Genomic DNA, 17,851 nt, shown 5'->3' with positions numbered 1-17,851 from the left:
CCCCCCCCCCCCCCCCCCCCCTCACGGTTGGTGTGTGTCTCACCTATCTTTTCTTGTGTATCACTCTCCTTTTGTCTTTCATTTCACCTCACCTCAGCCCAAGCCCGGACTGTGGTGTGAGCACCCTACTGAAACTGAAGGAATTATTATTTCAGTCAGTAAGTGTGTCACTGGCAAACTCTTCATCACAGGTTAGCTAGTAATGTTACTGAGTAAATGACATGTGCTGATTGCGTCTGTAGTTAAAAGTCAGAAGAGAGTCTTAGTAATCGTGGTACTGAGGTTTTTACCGTGAAAAAATATGCTTAAAGGTTATTTAAATTAAATTAAATTAAATTAAATTAAATGGCCAAGGCGGGACACCAAATTTTCGCCATGAAACTTCAGTGTACTTTGTCCAGTCTGCTCTGTATTTCATGTTTAATAAGAGCTCTGCCCTGAAAACATCTGCATGACAACTACCGGCAACAGGAACTATACCTCGTGTGACAATAATCACTTGATTTGCATGAACTTTTCATTGTGTGATTCACACTTTACTACTGGAACATAACATATGATTTGTAGGTGTTCCCTAGCACCACATGTGGACATAGAGACACTGAACTCATTTGTGCAGTGTCCAAAACACGTTAAGATTCAGAGCCATGTCAGCATCCAGCCACAGCTGCCTCATGCCCCAGTGAATGTGGGGGTGCGAGGGCCTGATCATCGCTGGTTACAGCCTTAATTTTTTTCTTTTTCCTTTCTTTCATCCTCCTCCGCCTGTTTTACTGCTCCCCTTCCTCTTCCTGTCACAAACTAGTTAGTAATTAAAACGCTCACGGTCAATTGGGCAAATTATTGCACAGTATGCCACACCTGAGTGTGGGGAGGTGGATAGAACACTCACACAATCGTGTACACACACGTGCACACACAAAGCTGCGGTCACAATCAGAGTGCAGATCCTCATTATGAATCATTTATGGCCTTTTACAGCAGCAGAGAATAATTCCAGGCATTTACAAGCAACCACAAATCTACGCAGCTATACACGCGCATATACATGCACGCAGCTTTTTTTATTGCTGTCACACAGCTTAGAGCACCGCGGTGTCCAGGTGTTTCCAGACCCCTGAAGCTGTTGACAGGAAAAGGATCTGTCCATCAGCAGGCGGTGGTATCCAAGCAGGCGGCGGCAGCCAGCCCCGGGATCAGAGGTTGCATGTTTGGTGTAACCTCCAGAGTAGAGGTCGCAACTGTGTTGAGGCCTCACGCTGCTGGGGCCTACATCTCAACATGCATGAGTTGTCAAGAAAAAATGAAACTCAGAAAGCTAGTAGGTCTTAGTCGCTACTGTAAATCATCAAGAAAAAGAAGCTTGCACACATGCCTCTGTTTGGAATATCTAGTACAATCTTAAGTACACAGCTTTCTCTTTTTATTCCTCTCCCGAACACACACAAAGTAAACCTGAACATGTGTGTGTACAGTATAGTCGGAGACATTCCAGCTCTGACTGGTAAGCCAGACACCCTGAAGGAATGAGCACAACACTGACGGTTGGTGGGGATTTAAGCTGTTGAATGATAGGACCAGTTCTGTTGGTGCTCCATTCCTTTCTGCGGTAAATGCAACATTTACAGCAAATAAGTCAATGATCCCGAAACATCAACTTTTGCACTTTGCCCAGTATTTCATCATCGATTGCAGTGTTTCTTTTATTATTTTTTTTTTCTTCACTCTTTTCAGACAGGCAGCAAATATCACCCTAAGACCTCTGATAGACCTGCTCAATCACAGTAAAAAATACAACAAAGTGTGAAATGACGCCACGCATTCACACAGAGACATGCTAAGTACGTAAATGCACATAGAGTAACAAAATGCCTAAAATGAGTCCCTGTTGAGCAGTGTTTATTTTCCTTTTTCCCTCCTGTGTGTGATTTTTATGGGTGTTAAGACTGCTGAGAAGAAGAGAGGAGAAGAGAGCAGAACAGAACAGATGGGCTATAAGTTGTTGCAAAGCAATTTACAAAGCAACCAAAGATTAATATGCCTAATTTTTCTGACAAACTACATCTGCTTTTCCCTAAAATTCTATATCAACATATCCTGTTTGTTAGAAATCGAATTAGAAACATTGCTTCTGAAATCAAACAGAATCTCATTTCAAGCAAATAATTGCAGAGGAATAAGACCCAGAATTTCAATAACTCACTTTTGTAATTATGCTGCACTGAGCGAATGAAGAAGCACTTTTATAAATACAAGTACCCTCGAAAGACAAGGTATAGAAATGAATGCTGGCTACATTACAAGCAATCTCTATACCATAATGAATGTTATATTGATCTGAAAAAGGTGTTTATCAAGAAGTGAAAGAAAAGTTAGGACAGTGAGAGTACATGAAGTTTCAATGCATACTGTGCAGCATTTTCTTAGACTTATAGACTCATATAATCATAATCCCTCTAAATCATCACTTATGACCCACTAGACTTGTGTGGTTTTGTTTTGTCTGCAGAGACTCTGCCCTCTGCCTTGATTTTCTTATTTTCTCATATTTTGCTGTGTTGTGCTGTTTGGCAGTGGTGTGTAGCGTCCAACCAATACAGCTCACAGGTTTTGAGGTTGGGACTCTATAAAAATGTAGCAACCAATGGCTACATGGCTGTCTTTGTCTATTACCTCTGCTCTCTGTCTGTGAGAGCTGCAGAAAGAGTTTTACACACAAGCAGAGCAAACAGAGGACCGCTTAGGCTGTATTTACACAAAGGCAGAGCGGACTGAGGATCACTTTGGCTGTATTCACACAAAATCCGGCGATAGTGTGGAAGTGTGGGCACGTTTATTTATGCTTTAGAAAATGCTGGTGTGAAACAATCAGAAAATAATGTTTTATTTCTCTGATTCATTGCTTTGTTCTCACCCTTTTTATTATCTCTATAGGTTATTTCCCATCCCTTTAAAGACAGAACACAAAAAGGAAAGAAAAGAAAAATGTACAGTTTTGTTGCTTTAAGACAGATAATAGATTTCCTATGGATTCAAACAATAATGTGTCATGAGTATTTATTGTGAAGGACTAGATATCATGCATATTAATTATAGACAAGTCTTTCCATTTCCACCCATGTTCAGGTTTATCTTCATGAAGAATAATCTGCATGTCATCAGTAGACAACACAAGGGCAGATAGCAAAAGAAAGCAGAAAAAAAAAAAAAAAAGAACAGTTCCCCAAGACACGAGACCGCGTGTTTTTCCATCGAGATTGGTCAGATAAAGTGCTTGAGGCTGGTGCAAATTATCTGAGTCCACGAGACAGGCTGCACTTTAAACCCTGGTTTTCCTTTCTCACTAAGGATCAATCTCTCTCACCCCTCTGAATCACTCTGTTTCTCCTGCAGCCAATCTGCACTGTCTTCATTATAGTGGAAGGGACTGGCATATAAATTGTAAATTTACGGTGGATGAGGAGTTTCGGTTGTCCATGGAAAGTTTGTGCCCCTTGAAGATTTAGCACCCAGGACCCCGACTGGCCTTCTCGCAGACAACCTGCAGTGAAGTATGTACCCTCACACACACACATACACACACAAATCCACAAGCGCTCGCACATACGCAGTGTAACTTGACCGTCTGTATCAACCATGCAACACAGACACTAACAACACTCTAACACTCGCTAAAAGCTGGCAAAACACCTGAGACACACAAAGTTGCTATTAAGATTTTTCTCACTACCATGTGTTGACATCTTCAGAGAGCAGCCTAAAAGCAACGTCCACACATGCACACCGCACACACACTGATAATGCCAGCTCTGTTGACAAACTCTCAGCTCACATGGTAGTACTGAAGCCAAACTCCCATGGCATCTGTGATATCTATAGAGCTGCGGTCCCTGAAGGACAGTCCTCTTTAGCTCATATTCTCGAGCAACTGAATCAAGCTGTTCTCGGTCCTCTGACAGAGCAAGTGGACTGAAAAAGACTTACTGCTCGAGGTTGCTTTACAACTCTGAAATCATGGATTAAATACAGTGTTGTGAGACTGAAGCCCATTTTACAGTGGACAAAAGAAAAAAACACTAACACTCACTAATATTTGGCTTTTGCCTTTCATGGGAAAGGGTATAATTAGCTTTCACTCCCATGCCAAATGACTCCGTAGTAGTCATGGGTATTTATTAGCTCCAGCTCCAACCGGCAGTGATCGAAACATTTTACCTGGACACATGCTAATTTTTTTCTCTTTTCTGGCGGACGTAATGAAGACTTGTCACTTCCGTTGGCGACTGCGACTCTTTTTTTCCTCCTTTTCCATACAAGTGTGTTGCTTGGCTTGACTTGGTTTGACTCAGTGTGTCAGCCCAGCATGGTGGAGTTTGTACCTGCTTGAACATGTGTATTTGTAACGCACTTGTCAGAGGCGGATTTAGGGGACAGCCACTTAGGTTCAAGCCTAAGTCTTCTATGTTTTGAAAATAATATTGTACACATAATTTCTGTCAGTCTCTCTCTGACTGCACCAGCATGCCATTCTCTGTGTGTGTGTGTGTGTGTGTGTGTGTGTGTGTGTGTGTGTGTGTGTGTGTGTGTGTGTGTGTGTGTGTCAAAGTACAGTACTGGAGTCTAACAAAGAGGCAGCACTATGGCATGTAGCCTACGAAGCCTGCCCTAAAAAAAAAGTGTTTCATCCATACTCAATTGTGCTTGTCATCGAGTATGGACACCTGCAAATTTTTCTAAAAAGCCACTGGCACCACCATCCACAGAAAGCGGTATATCAGCAGCATCCGCCAGTGAATTGAAGACAGTTTATATTTTAGGTGAATTTGCAGGTGTAAAAAATAGGCTAGCAGCAGTGAGTTAGTGAGGTGACTATAATAAGGTTTTATAGCTGGCTAGCGAATGTTAGCTGATTTGACTGTGTTTGATAAGACAAGATAAATCTTTAACAGCAACAGCAATGAAAATGAAATACAGCAGAGGTACAGAATAGGAATCCAAACAAGCCAGTATAAGAATAAAAAGAAAAAATGAAAAAGATTAGTGAAACATAGTCATGCATATTAAATATGTATAGCCTATAATATAAATATACACATATGTAACTCCTGGTACAAATATACATAATTCATAACTCTATGCCTGCCTCATTTCAGTAGAGGTGCAAAACATTTTGGTGGGCAGTGAAGCAAAAAGAAAAATGTTATTTTGGTGTGCATGGCGGCAAAGAAAATGTTTTTTCGGTACACATGAAAGCAAAAAAAAATTTTTGGTCACAGTCTCTGGGCTTAACCCCAGATCTCTTCAAATCCTACATCTGCCCCTGGCACTTGTCTTGAGTAAAGCGCCTGTAAAACGGCAGATAAACATTTTAATTCCTATCAATTCTTCACCATAAAAGTCCCCCATCACTTTGTTATTTCAAAGCTTTTATTATGAAGTAGTAAAATAAGGAAATGTTGGCTTTTCATCGGCTGTAACTTAAGCAGCTGAGAGCAACAGATGCCTGAAAGTACAAACAGCGTTCCAGAGAAACTAAAACCACAGAGATTCAGTTAGAATCCATTAAAGTACTGAGAGCTGAACACACAGACACTTTTAAAAATGCTCTCCTGTCCTTCTTCTACACAGACATGGGGTCAAGGGTCAATCTCCTATTTTCAGCTGGTTTAAACGCATTGACAAAAACCTGCATGTACACATTAACTTTGGTGTTAAAACAGTAGAAGAATAACCTGCACCACGTCTCCATGTCTTTCACAAATAACGCCCCCCCGCCTGTCCCTGTTGTGGTTTTGCTGTATGCAGATATTTCTTTATTTGTGTGGGTGTGTTTGTGTGGGTGCAGGTGCCTGACCTTTGAGAATGACCTCCAGTTCGTCTCGTAAGATGTCAAAGGTGCTGTATCTAGAGCTGGTCTCGGGGATGATGTTCTTTTTCAGCCAGCCTCCACAGGCATACTGGTAGAAGTTGTCGCAAGGGTCCACAGTGGCATCCATGTTCTCAATGAGGCGAGACGCTGCACGGATGAAGAGGTAACAAAGCTCTGAGAACTGGAGCAGATGCTTACTAAAGAAACTATAAATACAATGCAGGGTCTCAGAGTATGATTTGAAATCAACAAACAGAAATTATATCAAAAGTCTTCTAGTATAACATTATGAATGTGAATTTCCCTCTAGTCAGATCTATGAACAACTGTACAGCTTGTTTAACAAGTGTATGAAGGTCAGAGATGCCTACCATTTCAATAGTTTGACATTTTGGGAACTGTGGTTAATCACTTTCTTCCTGAGGGCTGAATGATAAGATCAATACCACTCACATATGTGACTGGTCATTACAAAGCTACAGTCAGCAGCTTATCTTAGCATAAACACAGGAAATGTGGAAACGGCTAACAGTCTGTGTCTGAAAAAAAAACAACTTGCCAACACCTCTACAGCTCACTAAGATTACTTTTCATATCGTTAAAATACACCACATGTCAGTTCACTTACACAGGTGCAGTCTGGCCTCATTTTTAGGTTGTTAGATAAACAGTGGTGACTCCAGAAAGTCACTGCACATGACCAAGAAATAGTCCAGCGTATAACCCCTGTAAAGCCACAATCTGTTGGTTTCACACTTAGATTTTTATATGTATCAAACAAACTAGATATAATATGGTTTAGTTAATTATTTAGCTTAATTTAGCTAGCTGTTAGCCTGTTTCCAGTCTTTGTGCTAAGCTAGGATAACCAGTTGCTGGCTGAAGCGTTGTTGTGAATGGACAGATATGGCCACAGATCACAGACTGTATGAAATACGTGAACGTAGCCTGCGGATCTGAAAAGTGAAGTCAATGCAGAAGTGCCTTAAACCTGCATTCTGTCTAATGCCAAGAAGAGAATCGACTGGTTGCAAAAGGAAGTCTGTTTGTATTGATAAGTGGTAATAACCCTACTTCTCATTTGATTTATTACCTAAACGTTTTTCCCAATTGTTTTGAGTTTATGATCTCAGTCACTACTTTTACTAGTCTACTAGTCTTCTTCAGTACAGCATGATGTCACCCAAAAGTGTCTTTAAAAAACCCAGAGAAGTAGGCTGTTCATTTTTTTCCAGTAAGTAGGGCCTGGATTTCGTTCTAAGCTTGTTTGTCATTCGCCAAAATTATATCACTGTTAACACGAATGGATAAACCTCGCTAACCAAGTTAGCCAGACAGTGTTAATTCATAACTTAGTGTTTGCTGTGCTCACAATAGCATAACCGTTGACTGTCCACCCCTTGCTCCTCCTCAGCTTCACCCTCTCATCCAAATATGATCACTTCTGACTTCAAAAACACAGGATGTGCCTAAGCGCCAAACACGAGGCTTCAAAACTGTAATCACAAACCAATGGGTGACATCACATTAGCTACATCCACTTCTTTTATGCAGTCTATGGAGTGGAATTGATATTCTCACCCGAATGTTTCATGCTCAGGGAATAGCCCGCTGTACCCCAAAAACTGTTCATTAAAATATCAGTCTGTGCAAAATGTATAAAAGTATAATGACAGTAATTGGGTCCAGTTCTGCACCAGTACCGGAAATGTGTTAACTTTTTTTTGAGCTGCAATTAAATTACATGAGGCAGTGGAGAGATCTCTTGAGACAAGGCTGTCTGTCAATGTGACTGAATTGGGACATTGGTTCCCAAAAAATACATCGGAAATGAATTGGCGTCTGTTGCTGGAAACTGGAGGTAGAGTTATAAATCTTTAATTTACTATGACCGTGTTTTCCTGAAAAATAAACTGTTCTCCTATGAGCACAGAAAATAAAGTGATAGTGTATAATGTTACATTTAAATGGCTGGAAACAGGGGGTCCTATTTGCATAAAAACTTAGTAAAATAAATGTTAGGACACTGGTCTGTATCATTTACATGTTCACTGGCAAGAAAGCTGCAGTCATGTGGTCAAGGAGCACTTACAGTTAAACTTATAAAAGCTTTTTTGCTTGAGCTGTAGATACACGTTCATAGTCATTACCACTTTCTCACCTTCTTTTGTACAGTTGTTCAGAGGTGATCAGAGAACAATAACCCTTTGCAGCATGTTTCTGCTGATCAAGACTCGTTCTGTTTGTTTCTGTTTGATCGCTGTTTTGACTTAGAGGCAACATATTCACTGTTGAAGAGGCCATTTTCTGTAAGTATGTCTGAAATCCCTGGGCTTCGGCGACAGTCTCAATTTTCCCATTCTGTCTGCCTCTGTGAGAAATCAAAGCCTCTAGAATGAGACAATAAAGAGAACGCACAAACAAAGAAACACACAATGCTTACCTGACTGCGTGCAGTCGGCCGTGGTGCAGATTTCATCTACAGGAAAATGCAAAACAAATCATCACTCAATGGGATTTTTGCAGTCATCAGTCATTATGTCGAGTGCTCATTCTCTCCTTTCTCTTCCCCCTTTTTCTTCATTTCTTTTCATCTCTATCTCGCCCTTCACACATATAGCCCTAAAGTGCTTATAAGTGTTGTTTCCACTCTGTCAGGAATAATTTAGGTGCAAAACTGTTAATCAAACTCAGTCTGTCGTAAACTGACACACACATACACCATACACACACACACTCAACTGTCATATGACCTCAAATACACTGTTTCATGTGTAATGTGAGAGTGTATATAGCGTTCAGACAGGTGAGTGCACAAACAGGTACAAACAACTGACAAGGCAGTTTACACATTTACCAGTCACAAGACTGCAAAAGATAATATTAGCTCAACACAGAGATGCAAATATGCCAACACAACTACTTTTGTAGATTTAACTCATCATATTCATACAGCAGCTATTTTCAGTCAGGGTGGGAGGCATATAAACACAGGGAATCTGACAAATTATCATTTCAAAGCTCTCTGATTGATTAAAAATAAAAAAAAAACACATTATTATTATTGAGATATAGGACATTATTTCAAGGTAGAACATTTTATTTGATAAACTATTGTCTACTGTGAGACAACAGTTAACATTAACATTCAATCAATTCCTAGCTAACATTACTGACATCATTGCTGCCACACACTGCTGAAGTTATTGTAGCACTCCTTTGTGTTGGATGTAATAAATTGTTATGCAGAAATATGTGTTCCAGTGAGCATAATGTCACGTATTGTTACTGACTGAACCAGAACTTCTCTGGCGTCAGGTGAAGAGACAAGAAGACTAATATTACATTGCAAGCTTGATTATGGCAATGTTTTACTTACAAATCTAAATAAATGTACACTGATATTTCAGAATTAATTCATGTCTTACCTATTATACAACACTATCAAAGGGTAACATTAACTAGAAAGTGGCAGAATGCTAACGTGAGCTACGGTAGCTAATGGATTATCAAATACGTTTTACCTTGAAATATGACCCATGTAGCTCTGGATTTTCACTATCCATTGTCTTTTAGGTTGCTGATCGATCAGTGGTCATGAGGTGGTGAAATGATAATGATTTTTCAGATTCTATATGACTTGAAACCTGGAACACAGCAGTGTGACATTTGAGCTTTGCACTTGGAGTGTGACAACAGAGAAAAATGGCCACCGTGTGAATATGATGAATTAAACTGGCTTTTTAATCAGGATCCATTCTAGACCTTCTGAACCTCACAGTTGTTACATTTGTCAATAATTGATCCATAGATCTATGTTAATGTATTACTAGTGGATAGCTTTTCTAGTGCCACCATCGTCCTTGGACTTATTAGTGATTAATAAAACTCCCCATCACGTTACATAACAAAGACTTTATGTTACTCTATGTACCAGTTTAATACATTTGATATCCAATTCAAAAAAGCAAGCACAGCAATAGTTGGGACATTAATGATTAAAAAACCCATGTGTTGCTCATATTGTGACATTGATCTTAAGCGGGTTCGATTGCTTCCCCATGGTGAGGAAAAGGAGGTAGGGGTGTCTGTTCGATTTCACTGTGAATTTCTCATGTCTCATAATGTGAATTGATGACACTCACAGCAAGAGATATGTTACATAATTCTTCATAATTTACACAATAGTCTGAAATGTGAAATGGCACACTGCTTTCAGGTACACACAGTGTTGTATAAAAAATGCCGTAGAACACAAGAGAAACTCTAAAGAGGACCTTTGCACACTGCATTCTTCTTTCTGGCTCAGTGGTTGTACTTTGGCACTCTGCTTTAAAAGCACACAGCTCGAGTGTCTTCTATTCACCTGAACAAAATGCACTTCTTCAGCACGCTCCTTCATGCTTACCATTAACCGTGAACTCAGCTGGAAGCGATGGTCAGTGCATGTGCGTGGTTTAAAGGAGGCAAGCCTCTGAAAGGTTCACTTAATCTTGTGGTGGGGAGAAAAACAAAAGAATCTCCTGCGCACTGAATGGCTCCCAAAAATAGTTTTTAATTACATGACTCACTTTCTTTGATCAGTCTGGTTTTTGTCAGAGCCTGACGAAGATCTAAAGAGATGTTTTTCCAGGAGCCACTCAGATTTGTAGATATTTTTCTCTCTGTCTTGTCTTCAGCACTCACCAGTCTTTTGTGTGGCGAAGAGGATGATGAGGGCAACAATGACGATGAATAGCAAGGAGACAATGGTAATGAGGCCAATTTCCAATGAGGTCCAGCGGGGCTTCTTAGCCGACTTGGGGGGGTTGGTCTCTGTCATTCTCAGGTCTCCTTCTTCAGCTGCCGGCTGTATCAACTCACCTGAGGAGATAAAAAGTAGAGCAAAAAACGATTAGCTGACTGACAGAAAATTAATTAGCAACAAGAGAGATGATCAATTAATCATCAGTTATCCAGCAAACATGCGAAGCATTGGATAGTTACAGCTTCTAAAATGTGAAAATGTTATTTTAATTAGACAAAACAAGCAATTTGAAAATGTTACCCTGTCATTACTATTTTCTGACAGTAATCAATTAAAGGGACAGTTCACCATAAAATCAAAATTACAAATTTTCCCTCCTTTTTAAAGTAAAAGTAAAGTAGTTCCTACACAAGAAGGTCTGTGGATTACCTTGAGTAACCTTGCCATGATTTCTGGAATGAGACATTGCTGTTGAGTTTTTTCATTGCATTTTTTTGGTACTTTGAGCATCACAAGCAGAGTGCCATTTAGCTCCATTATATTCAAGAGAAGGCAGGCATCCCTACAGTCAATATCTCCAAAACTCAGCAACTCATACCAAAGCTATCTCGATGGATAAATAGCACTATAGGCCAGAGGCAAAATATGCTTTTTTGATTTTGGGATTAACTGTCTCTTTAATCGATTAATTAAAAAAATAAATGGATAGATTAGAGGATATCAGAAAAATAATCATTGGTTGCAGCCCTCGGCAGGAATAGGGGACTTAGAAGTTGGTGTAATTAGAATATGAACTAAAAATGAACTGAATAACCTGTAGAATCCAAACAAAATTGTGCATTTGACATTTGCTTACAAACATGTCTTGAATTTCATCACGTCAGCATCATTTAAAAGCTAAAATGGTAAACACTCGCTGGTTGCAGTTTCTCAGATGTGAGGAATCTGGCACTTCGGTCAGTTTCAATCGAAATATATCCATTCTCACATCAATAAAGCAAACATTCTGTTAAGTCTCCAGATTTTTCAGGCACAAGCCAAAGAAAGAAAACACAAAGAGTGGAAGGGAGATAAAAGACACATGGCAGTGATAAGAAAACCAATGAAAGAGTATTTTTTTTTTTTTATAACCAGTCTTGGAGTAAAAGGTGAGAACAATGGAAGTTCTTACCCTCTGGTGGCAGTACACTCCAGACAAAAACAAAAGAAAAAGAAAGTAACACACTTCTGAAGAACGGAAAACAAGAGAGACCTTTCCTTTGCTCCTCACTATACTGTGTTGTTTCCCTCTCTGGGGCCAAGTGAGAACTTTACAAAGTTCATGTAACAAGCAGTTTAGTCTATCTCTGAAGGCAATTAATCCTTAATCCCTTACCGATACCGCACACACACACACGTGCAATCACGGCACACACACACATTCGTCCACAGCCATGCTCTCACACACACTTTTACAAGCTGGTGTCATGAAGCGCCTGTGCAGATGGGTGGGTCTCTCTGCAGGCAGCTCGAGCAAAGGACAAAGTCTCTTGCAGCTTCCTTTGAACAAGTAAAAACACACAGCATTACAACTGTACACACACATCCACATCATGCATCACCCTTGCTCATAACCACAATCCTGCAGAATGTCAAAGCCCCTATCATTCTTCTTCATGACTAAACAATAGCTCAGTGTACAGTAAACTCCCCTGGATGCAGTCATTATCCAGCCTGGTAATTGGCCATTACTGTACACACCAACCACAGCTCCCAACAAGCTGCTCTTCCAACTCCGCAGCAACACTACAGCAAGCATGACTTCCCTACAAGTCAGAAGATTTACTACAGGAGAGTAGTAATGGATACCTTTCCATTGGCATTGTTTGTTTTTAAAGGATGTGATTCTGCAGCAAAAAATAAAGGCAAATACGGGAGGAAAATTAGTGAAGGCGTAACAAGAGGAGATGAGACAGTCGGATGACACGAGTTGATATGTTAATCAGGACTTCCTGTCAACCTCCTCTCTCTCTGGCTGCAGGAGGGGGCAGAACAGAAACTTTTTTTTCCTCTGTGAATAAACACATCATCGTGACAGCAGTCCCACAGCTCTAATAAAACCATTGTGCACGTCAGTGTTGGAGAGGCTGTACGTTACATTAATTCCCTCTAATCGTGGCACGTTGCATGCCAAGAAATTAAACACCGGTGAGATTTATTTAAAAGGAAAAGGGACATAAAGAAGAAGTGAAGGAATGTGCAAAAAGAGTGAGGGGTGAAGGAAAGCCGTAAAAAAGGAGTGGGACATTGAAAGGTCCTAAATCATGTTTAGGTGACTCCCTCTCAGTGTACTGAGCTATGTTAGGTATGAATCTTAACAGCCACTTACTGTATGTTCCTCTCATGCATTATCACTCATATTGCTTATTGATGTGTTTCTTTACATGACTCAGAAGGAACTGTACATGTTTAAAGGGATGATTGGGATTTTGTTGAGGGGGGGATGTATGAGGTACTTATATGTGTATTACCTTCAGTAGATGGTGGTCGACATGCCCCCAGTTTCCACCATATGCCTCTTTTGATGGGAAATTAAATTTTTCAAAAGCCACCAGACTCCTTTAGCAAAAACAGTCATTTTACCTTAAAGAACACAGGACTTGCTGGTTAAATTGCTGTTTTGCCAAAGAAGTGTGGTTTCTTTGGAAAAAGCTTATTTGGCTTATATAGCAGTGGCTTCCTGTTGGAAAAGGCTGTCTGGCAGCAAAGTAAAGGGGATAAAATATTCTAAATATAGCATACAATTAAACTGATATTATTTTTTTAGGTGGAACCTTTTTTAAGTAGCTAAAATTATCCATACACTGTGTATGGATAATACCTTTTGTTGCTGACCCTGTCCTCAGCAGTACAAACTGGGGGCCTGCCAACCGCCATCTACCTGAGCCAGATTTAGTCAATTTGGGGCTTAAGGCAAAACACAGGCATGAGGCCATCTACATCCTTTTTTCCCCCGTTTTTCAATCCTGCAGTGTACAGAGGATGGATGAACTAGTATCAAAGCCTAAGACAAGAAACTCCTTTGTAGTCTGGTGGTGCAACAGTGAATACTTCTGTATCTCTTGCCAGATAGCAGAAGGGTGAATAGTCTGCGGCCTTTTTCCAGTACCACTGGGGTAGCTTGACTTCATTTTTCATTTTTCTATACCATGCCAGTTTGTTCACTCAAGTTGGCTACTGTCTTCCTGAATCATTTCCACTAATCCAAGTCCAAATTAGTGAGGAGGCCCTGAGACAATCATGAATTCAGCATTCTGATGCCATTTTAGCATATAGGTTTTTAGAAATACATAATTAATTTGTGAAAAGTTAAAAAAAAGAACTCTTGCCTGAAGTTAAGTACCCCCCACCATCTACTGTACATAATACACTGACTATGGATAAGTACCTCATACAACCCCACTTGAGTAAATCCAACCTGTCCCTTTAACATCAAGTAATTCTTATTTGCTTATCAACATTGCTTCAGGTTTGTTTAAGGAACCTGTTGGTGTTGTTTGCTTTGTATGGATTTCAGACATAATATCCGTGTCAGGTAATGTGAGCTATCATTTCTGCTGCTGATGTTACCACCCATGTTGCAGGACGCCGTCAATGTTTTCACTTTTCATAATGTGGCTCTGATGTTTTTCCTGAGTGCTTTTGTGGAAGGTATGTGCTGCCGTGTCTGCATTTTTAAGATAAGGAGCACCAGAAGTCAAAATTCACCCGTTCTCCCCTTTTTCTTCGCTTTCTCTCTGTCTGTCATGATATATCTAAAACATAAAAAGTTTCCATGTCTTGCGAGACCTCACAAACCCCTTCAAAATTAAACCCATCATTCACCGAGACACCTGAAAACACCCATGTGTCTGCACACACACACACACACAAGTCAACACGATCTTACTTGCACAAAGTCACTTTTTTACAGCCTACATCAATGAGAGCCATGAACATGTCATGTACTGTACCTAATTGAGTTGTACAGGAATGTGGCCTACTTTAACTTAAAATAACACCTTCTCTGGGATGTGATCTCCAGCACTGGGGCTATAGCTGCACACTGAAGACTAAAATCACTTTAAAATCATTTTTGAGGGAGGAAACTTGATGCCCAAAGGTGCTGTGATCTAGCTGAAATGAAGTCCACCTCTTAAATTGCTTTTCTAATGGTTTTTCTGATAGCAGTATGAATGGAATAGGAAAATAACTGTTAAAGGAATATAACAACTGAAAATATGGGAGAGCAGGGACAAAAGCATTGGGGGAGTGGTTGTAACACAGGCCTCATGGAAATCAGGAACATTTTAAGTTAAGTTTACTAGAGGTACACCTTGTCATTGAGTCAAGGTGAAAATCAGCCCAATCTGATCTGATCTGTAGAAAAACTGATTTTTCAATCTAACATGTTTTTAGGTACTGCTTATTTGGTGAAGATTGTACATCATCTGTTGAACCTTTCCATGGGCTAAGTGTCCTAGCCTGACTTGCTAACCAGGGTTGACGAAGACAGTGGAGGGATGAAAGCAACATAGCGTTACTTTTGTCCCCCTATTACTGAAGAAATATTTCTTTGCTTATTATATTTGCAGGAAGTGCAAAAGCACAGCAGTGGTCTCACCAGTCCAGACGTGTGCACTAGAGCTTGTCAGGCTGTTTGGACAGTCATGGACAGTCTGTAAGAGGTGATTTCGCACTGAGGAGAATTTGACACATTGGACTGATTTCATACCATTTGTGATATTTGACATGACAAATTAATTAGAGAGTAGGAGTATAAGGAAATATCAATACACTTGAGTATCACAATATTATGTTTCATGATACTATATCAAGTCTCAAAACGCGCAGTATTGTGATACATGCAAAAATTCATAGTATTGGTTCATTTTGTGTTGCGTTTAAATGTTTAAAGATAGCAGCATTTTTATCTATCCTCACTGTTCTGACTGCATAAAAAGTTTACTTGTAACTCAGATTTTATGCACATGGTGGGATGTTCTTTGTACTATGTTTTCCTAAAATTAGACTGAAGTAATTGCAAAATAACACCTTGCTTACAGTAGACAATATATTAAATCACAACCCCTGTGTTGTGATCATTTCCTCGGAGGACTAATTGAAGCATTATTGAGTATTATATGCCACAAATATTCAATACTTACTTTTTATGATCAATATATTAAACCATTACATTTTTCCCACCATACTTGACAACCTTGACACCTCAAAAATGCAGAGGATTCCAAAGCCAAAACAGGAGATTTACATGGATTTGTGCACAGGTCAGTCTTGCCCTGCCCAATATGGCAGCAATGTTGATGTAATACAACAAGCCAAAGCGCATAGAGTATAATATGTCTATGCATACAGACACAGACAGACATGAGCAGCTCAAAACAACCTTTGGTGTAGCAGTATTGCTATCCAGGTGGAAACAATAGAATTTTAGAGATAAAGGGCTTATAAATGCTGTATAGTGCCAGAAATTTGTCATAAATTGGGAGAAATGCAGGAGAATTGTGACCCTGAGAAGAAACCAGGAGAGGGCAAAGGAAAACTGGAGCCTCTTGGGAAAATTGTCCCACACCTGTGTCCCAAGAGAGAGGGGAAAAAGTACCCATGCGCAAAAACAATTTCCACTCTGATTGTGTCTGACAATTTGTATTTGACAAGACAATTTGTTGTATGTGTGCAATGTGCACAAGAAAACGTGGTTACTCTTAATAAATCCATGCATCCCTGTGCAAAGAGGGAAATAAAAAAAAAAAAGTTATACTTTGGTCCCTCCTTTCCCCTATCACCGGTGCCCATGCAGCTGGAATACAGGAGGCCAAAATCTAAAGTAAGCTTATAAATGGTATATGTGACAGTAGATTAAAGTGTTTTCTGATATGACCAAATACAACTAGGTGTTAAAACTCCAGTGATATAAATATTCAGCTGCAGCACAACTGAGCAGGACGCAGTTAGACGCGTGCCAGCTCCTCATCTCCTGTTGCACGTCGGGAATTCCAAGGGGGTGGCATGATCAACTGGTGCACGCTGCCCCGTGTCACCAAACCGGGGCGCGCGCATGCAAAAATAATGCACACACACACACACACACACACACAGTCAGAGACAGAGACGCACGCAGATGGCACCGCGTTATAAGACGCGCTCGGGGTGCGTGAGCGACTTACCAGATGTGTCGGGAAATTTTCGGTCGATGATATATATGGGCATCACATCCACTGATCAAACATCCATCAAATCCACAAAGGGAGCGCGAAGTGCTGATCGATCTGTCACAGATTATCTATTAGCTTCACCCCTGGATTTCAAAAAGCCACAGACCGATCCCGCCTCTCTTCTTCTCCTTCTCCTTCTTCTTCTTCTTCCTTTGGCTTTCTATTCTAGGAGTGCACATTCACACAAACACGCGCGCACACTCACGCACTACAACTACCTACTACACTGTACCAAATCTACCCACAGAGGATCGCTGAATTCAAATGAGCCATCAGACTCTTGCGCGGCGCAATTGGTCAAGTGTGTGATCCACAGGGGGGAGATCCCATATTTATACAGCCTGTGACATGTAGTGAGGCAGTGAAACAGCCTTCTGAAGTTCCCTGTCCGCCGAGTCGTTGCCTCCTCCGTCAGGGCGGCGTTTAGAAGTGACCCTGTCAGCGGCACTTGCTGTCAGTGGAGCCTCAACAGCTCCAGCCGGAGTGCAGGCTCAGGTGAGTGTTATGAAGTGATGTGTAGTATATGCCAGTGCACTTACTCACAGAGCTGTCAGCAGCTTTTAATCCAAATCACTCTGTGGTTAGAACATACATACAGCTTTTTAGTTAAATTACTGCATACAGCAATTTACATTTTGAATAATAAATGGCTTGTTTCTCAAACAAAACTGTAGAATATTACCAGTTTCTTAAATGTCATCACTGGTGGAGTCAGCAGGGAGCAGGGGGCACTTTGTGCCCCCATGTTTGAAAAAAAAAAATCCACCAAAGTGCCCTCTTGGACGCCCCATGGTATATAAAACACAATAAAGTGCCCTCTGGGTGTCCTTCCAGAGGAAAAAATATAATGCAGTACCATACATGCTGACCTATATGCTATAAAATTAGTCGAGCTTTACGTGCTTCTAAGTTTTTAAGTTTTTATTACTGAGCTATGTTGTACTTTAAATCACACAAAAAAACAAATTTAAACCATTTTCT

At 40.3% G+C, this 17,851-nt stretch overlaps 1 protein-coding gene across 2 annotated transcripts in view; it reads right to left on the bottom strand.

Annotated features, from left to right (window-relative positions):
• LOC146328805 (neprilysin-like) overlaps positions 1-17,307 on the bottom strand; it is a 45,354-nt gene extending 28,047 nt beyond the window's left edge. Inside the window, exons 1-4 of one of the 2 annotated variants that reach the window (XM_084717821.1) lie at positions 16,823-17,307; positions 10,556-10,732; positions 8,313-8,348; positions 5,855-6,016 (exon numbers count right to left, since the gene is read on the bottom strand). In XM_084717821.1, the coding sequence (XP_084573947.1) occupies positions 5,855-6,016; positions 8,313-8,348; positions 10,556-10,732; positions 16,823-16,865 (418 nt within the window). In that variant the 5' untranslated portion in view covers positions 16,866-17,307. Of the gene's footprint in view, positions 1-5,854; positions 6,017-8,312; positions 8,349-10,555; positions 10,733-11,787; positions 11,961-16,822 lie in introns of those variants that run through there. The other variant, XM_084717822.1, reaches the window with a different exon arrangement.
• Between the last annotated feature and the right edge of the window lie 544 nt (positions 17,308-17,851).

This window comes from Lutjanus erythropterus, chromosome 4 (assembly GCF_056507025.1).
Source record: "Lutjanus erythropterus isolate fLutEry1 chromosome 4, fLutEry1.hap2, whole genome shotgun sequence".
Taxonomy (NCBI): domain Eukaryota; kingdom Metazoa; phylum Chordata; class Actinopteri; order Lutjaniformes; family Lutjanidae; genus Lutjanus; species Lutjanus erythropterus.
This window is presented reverse-complemented; position numbering and strand designations above follow the sequence as displayed.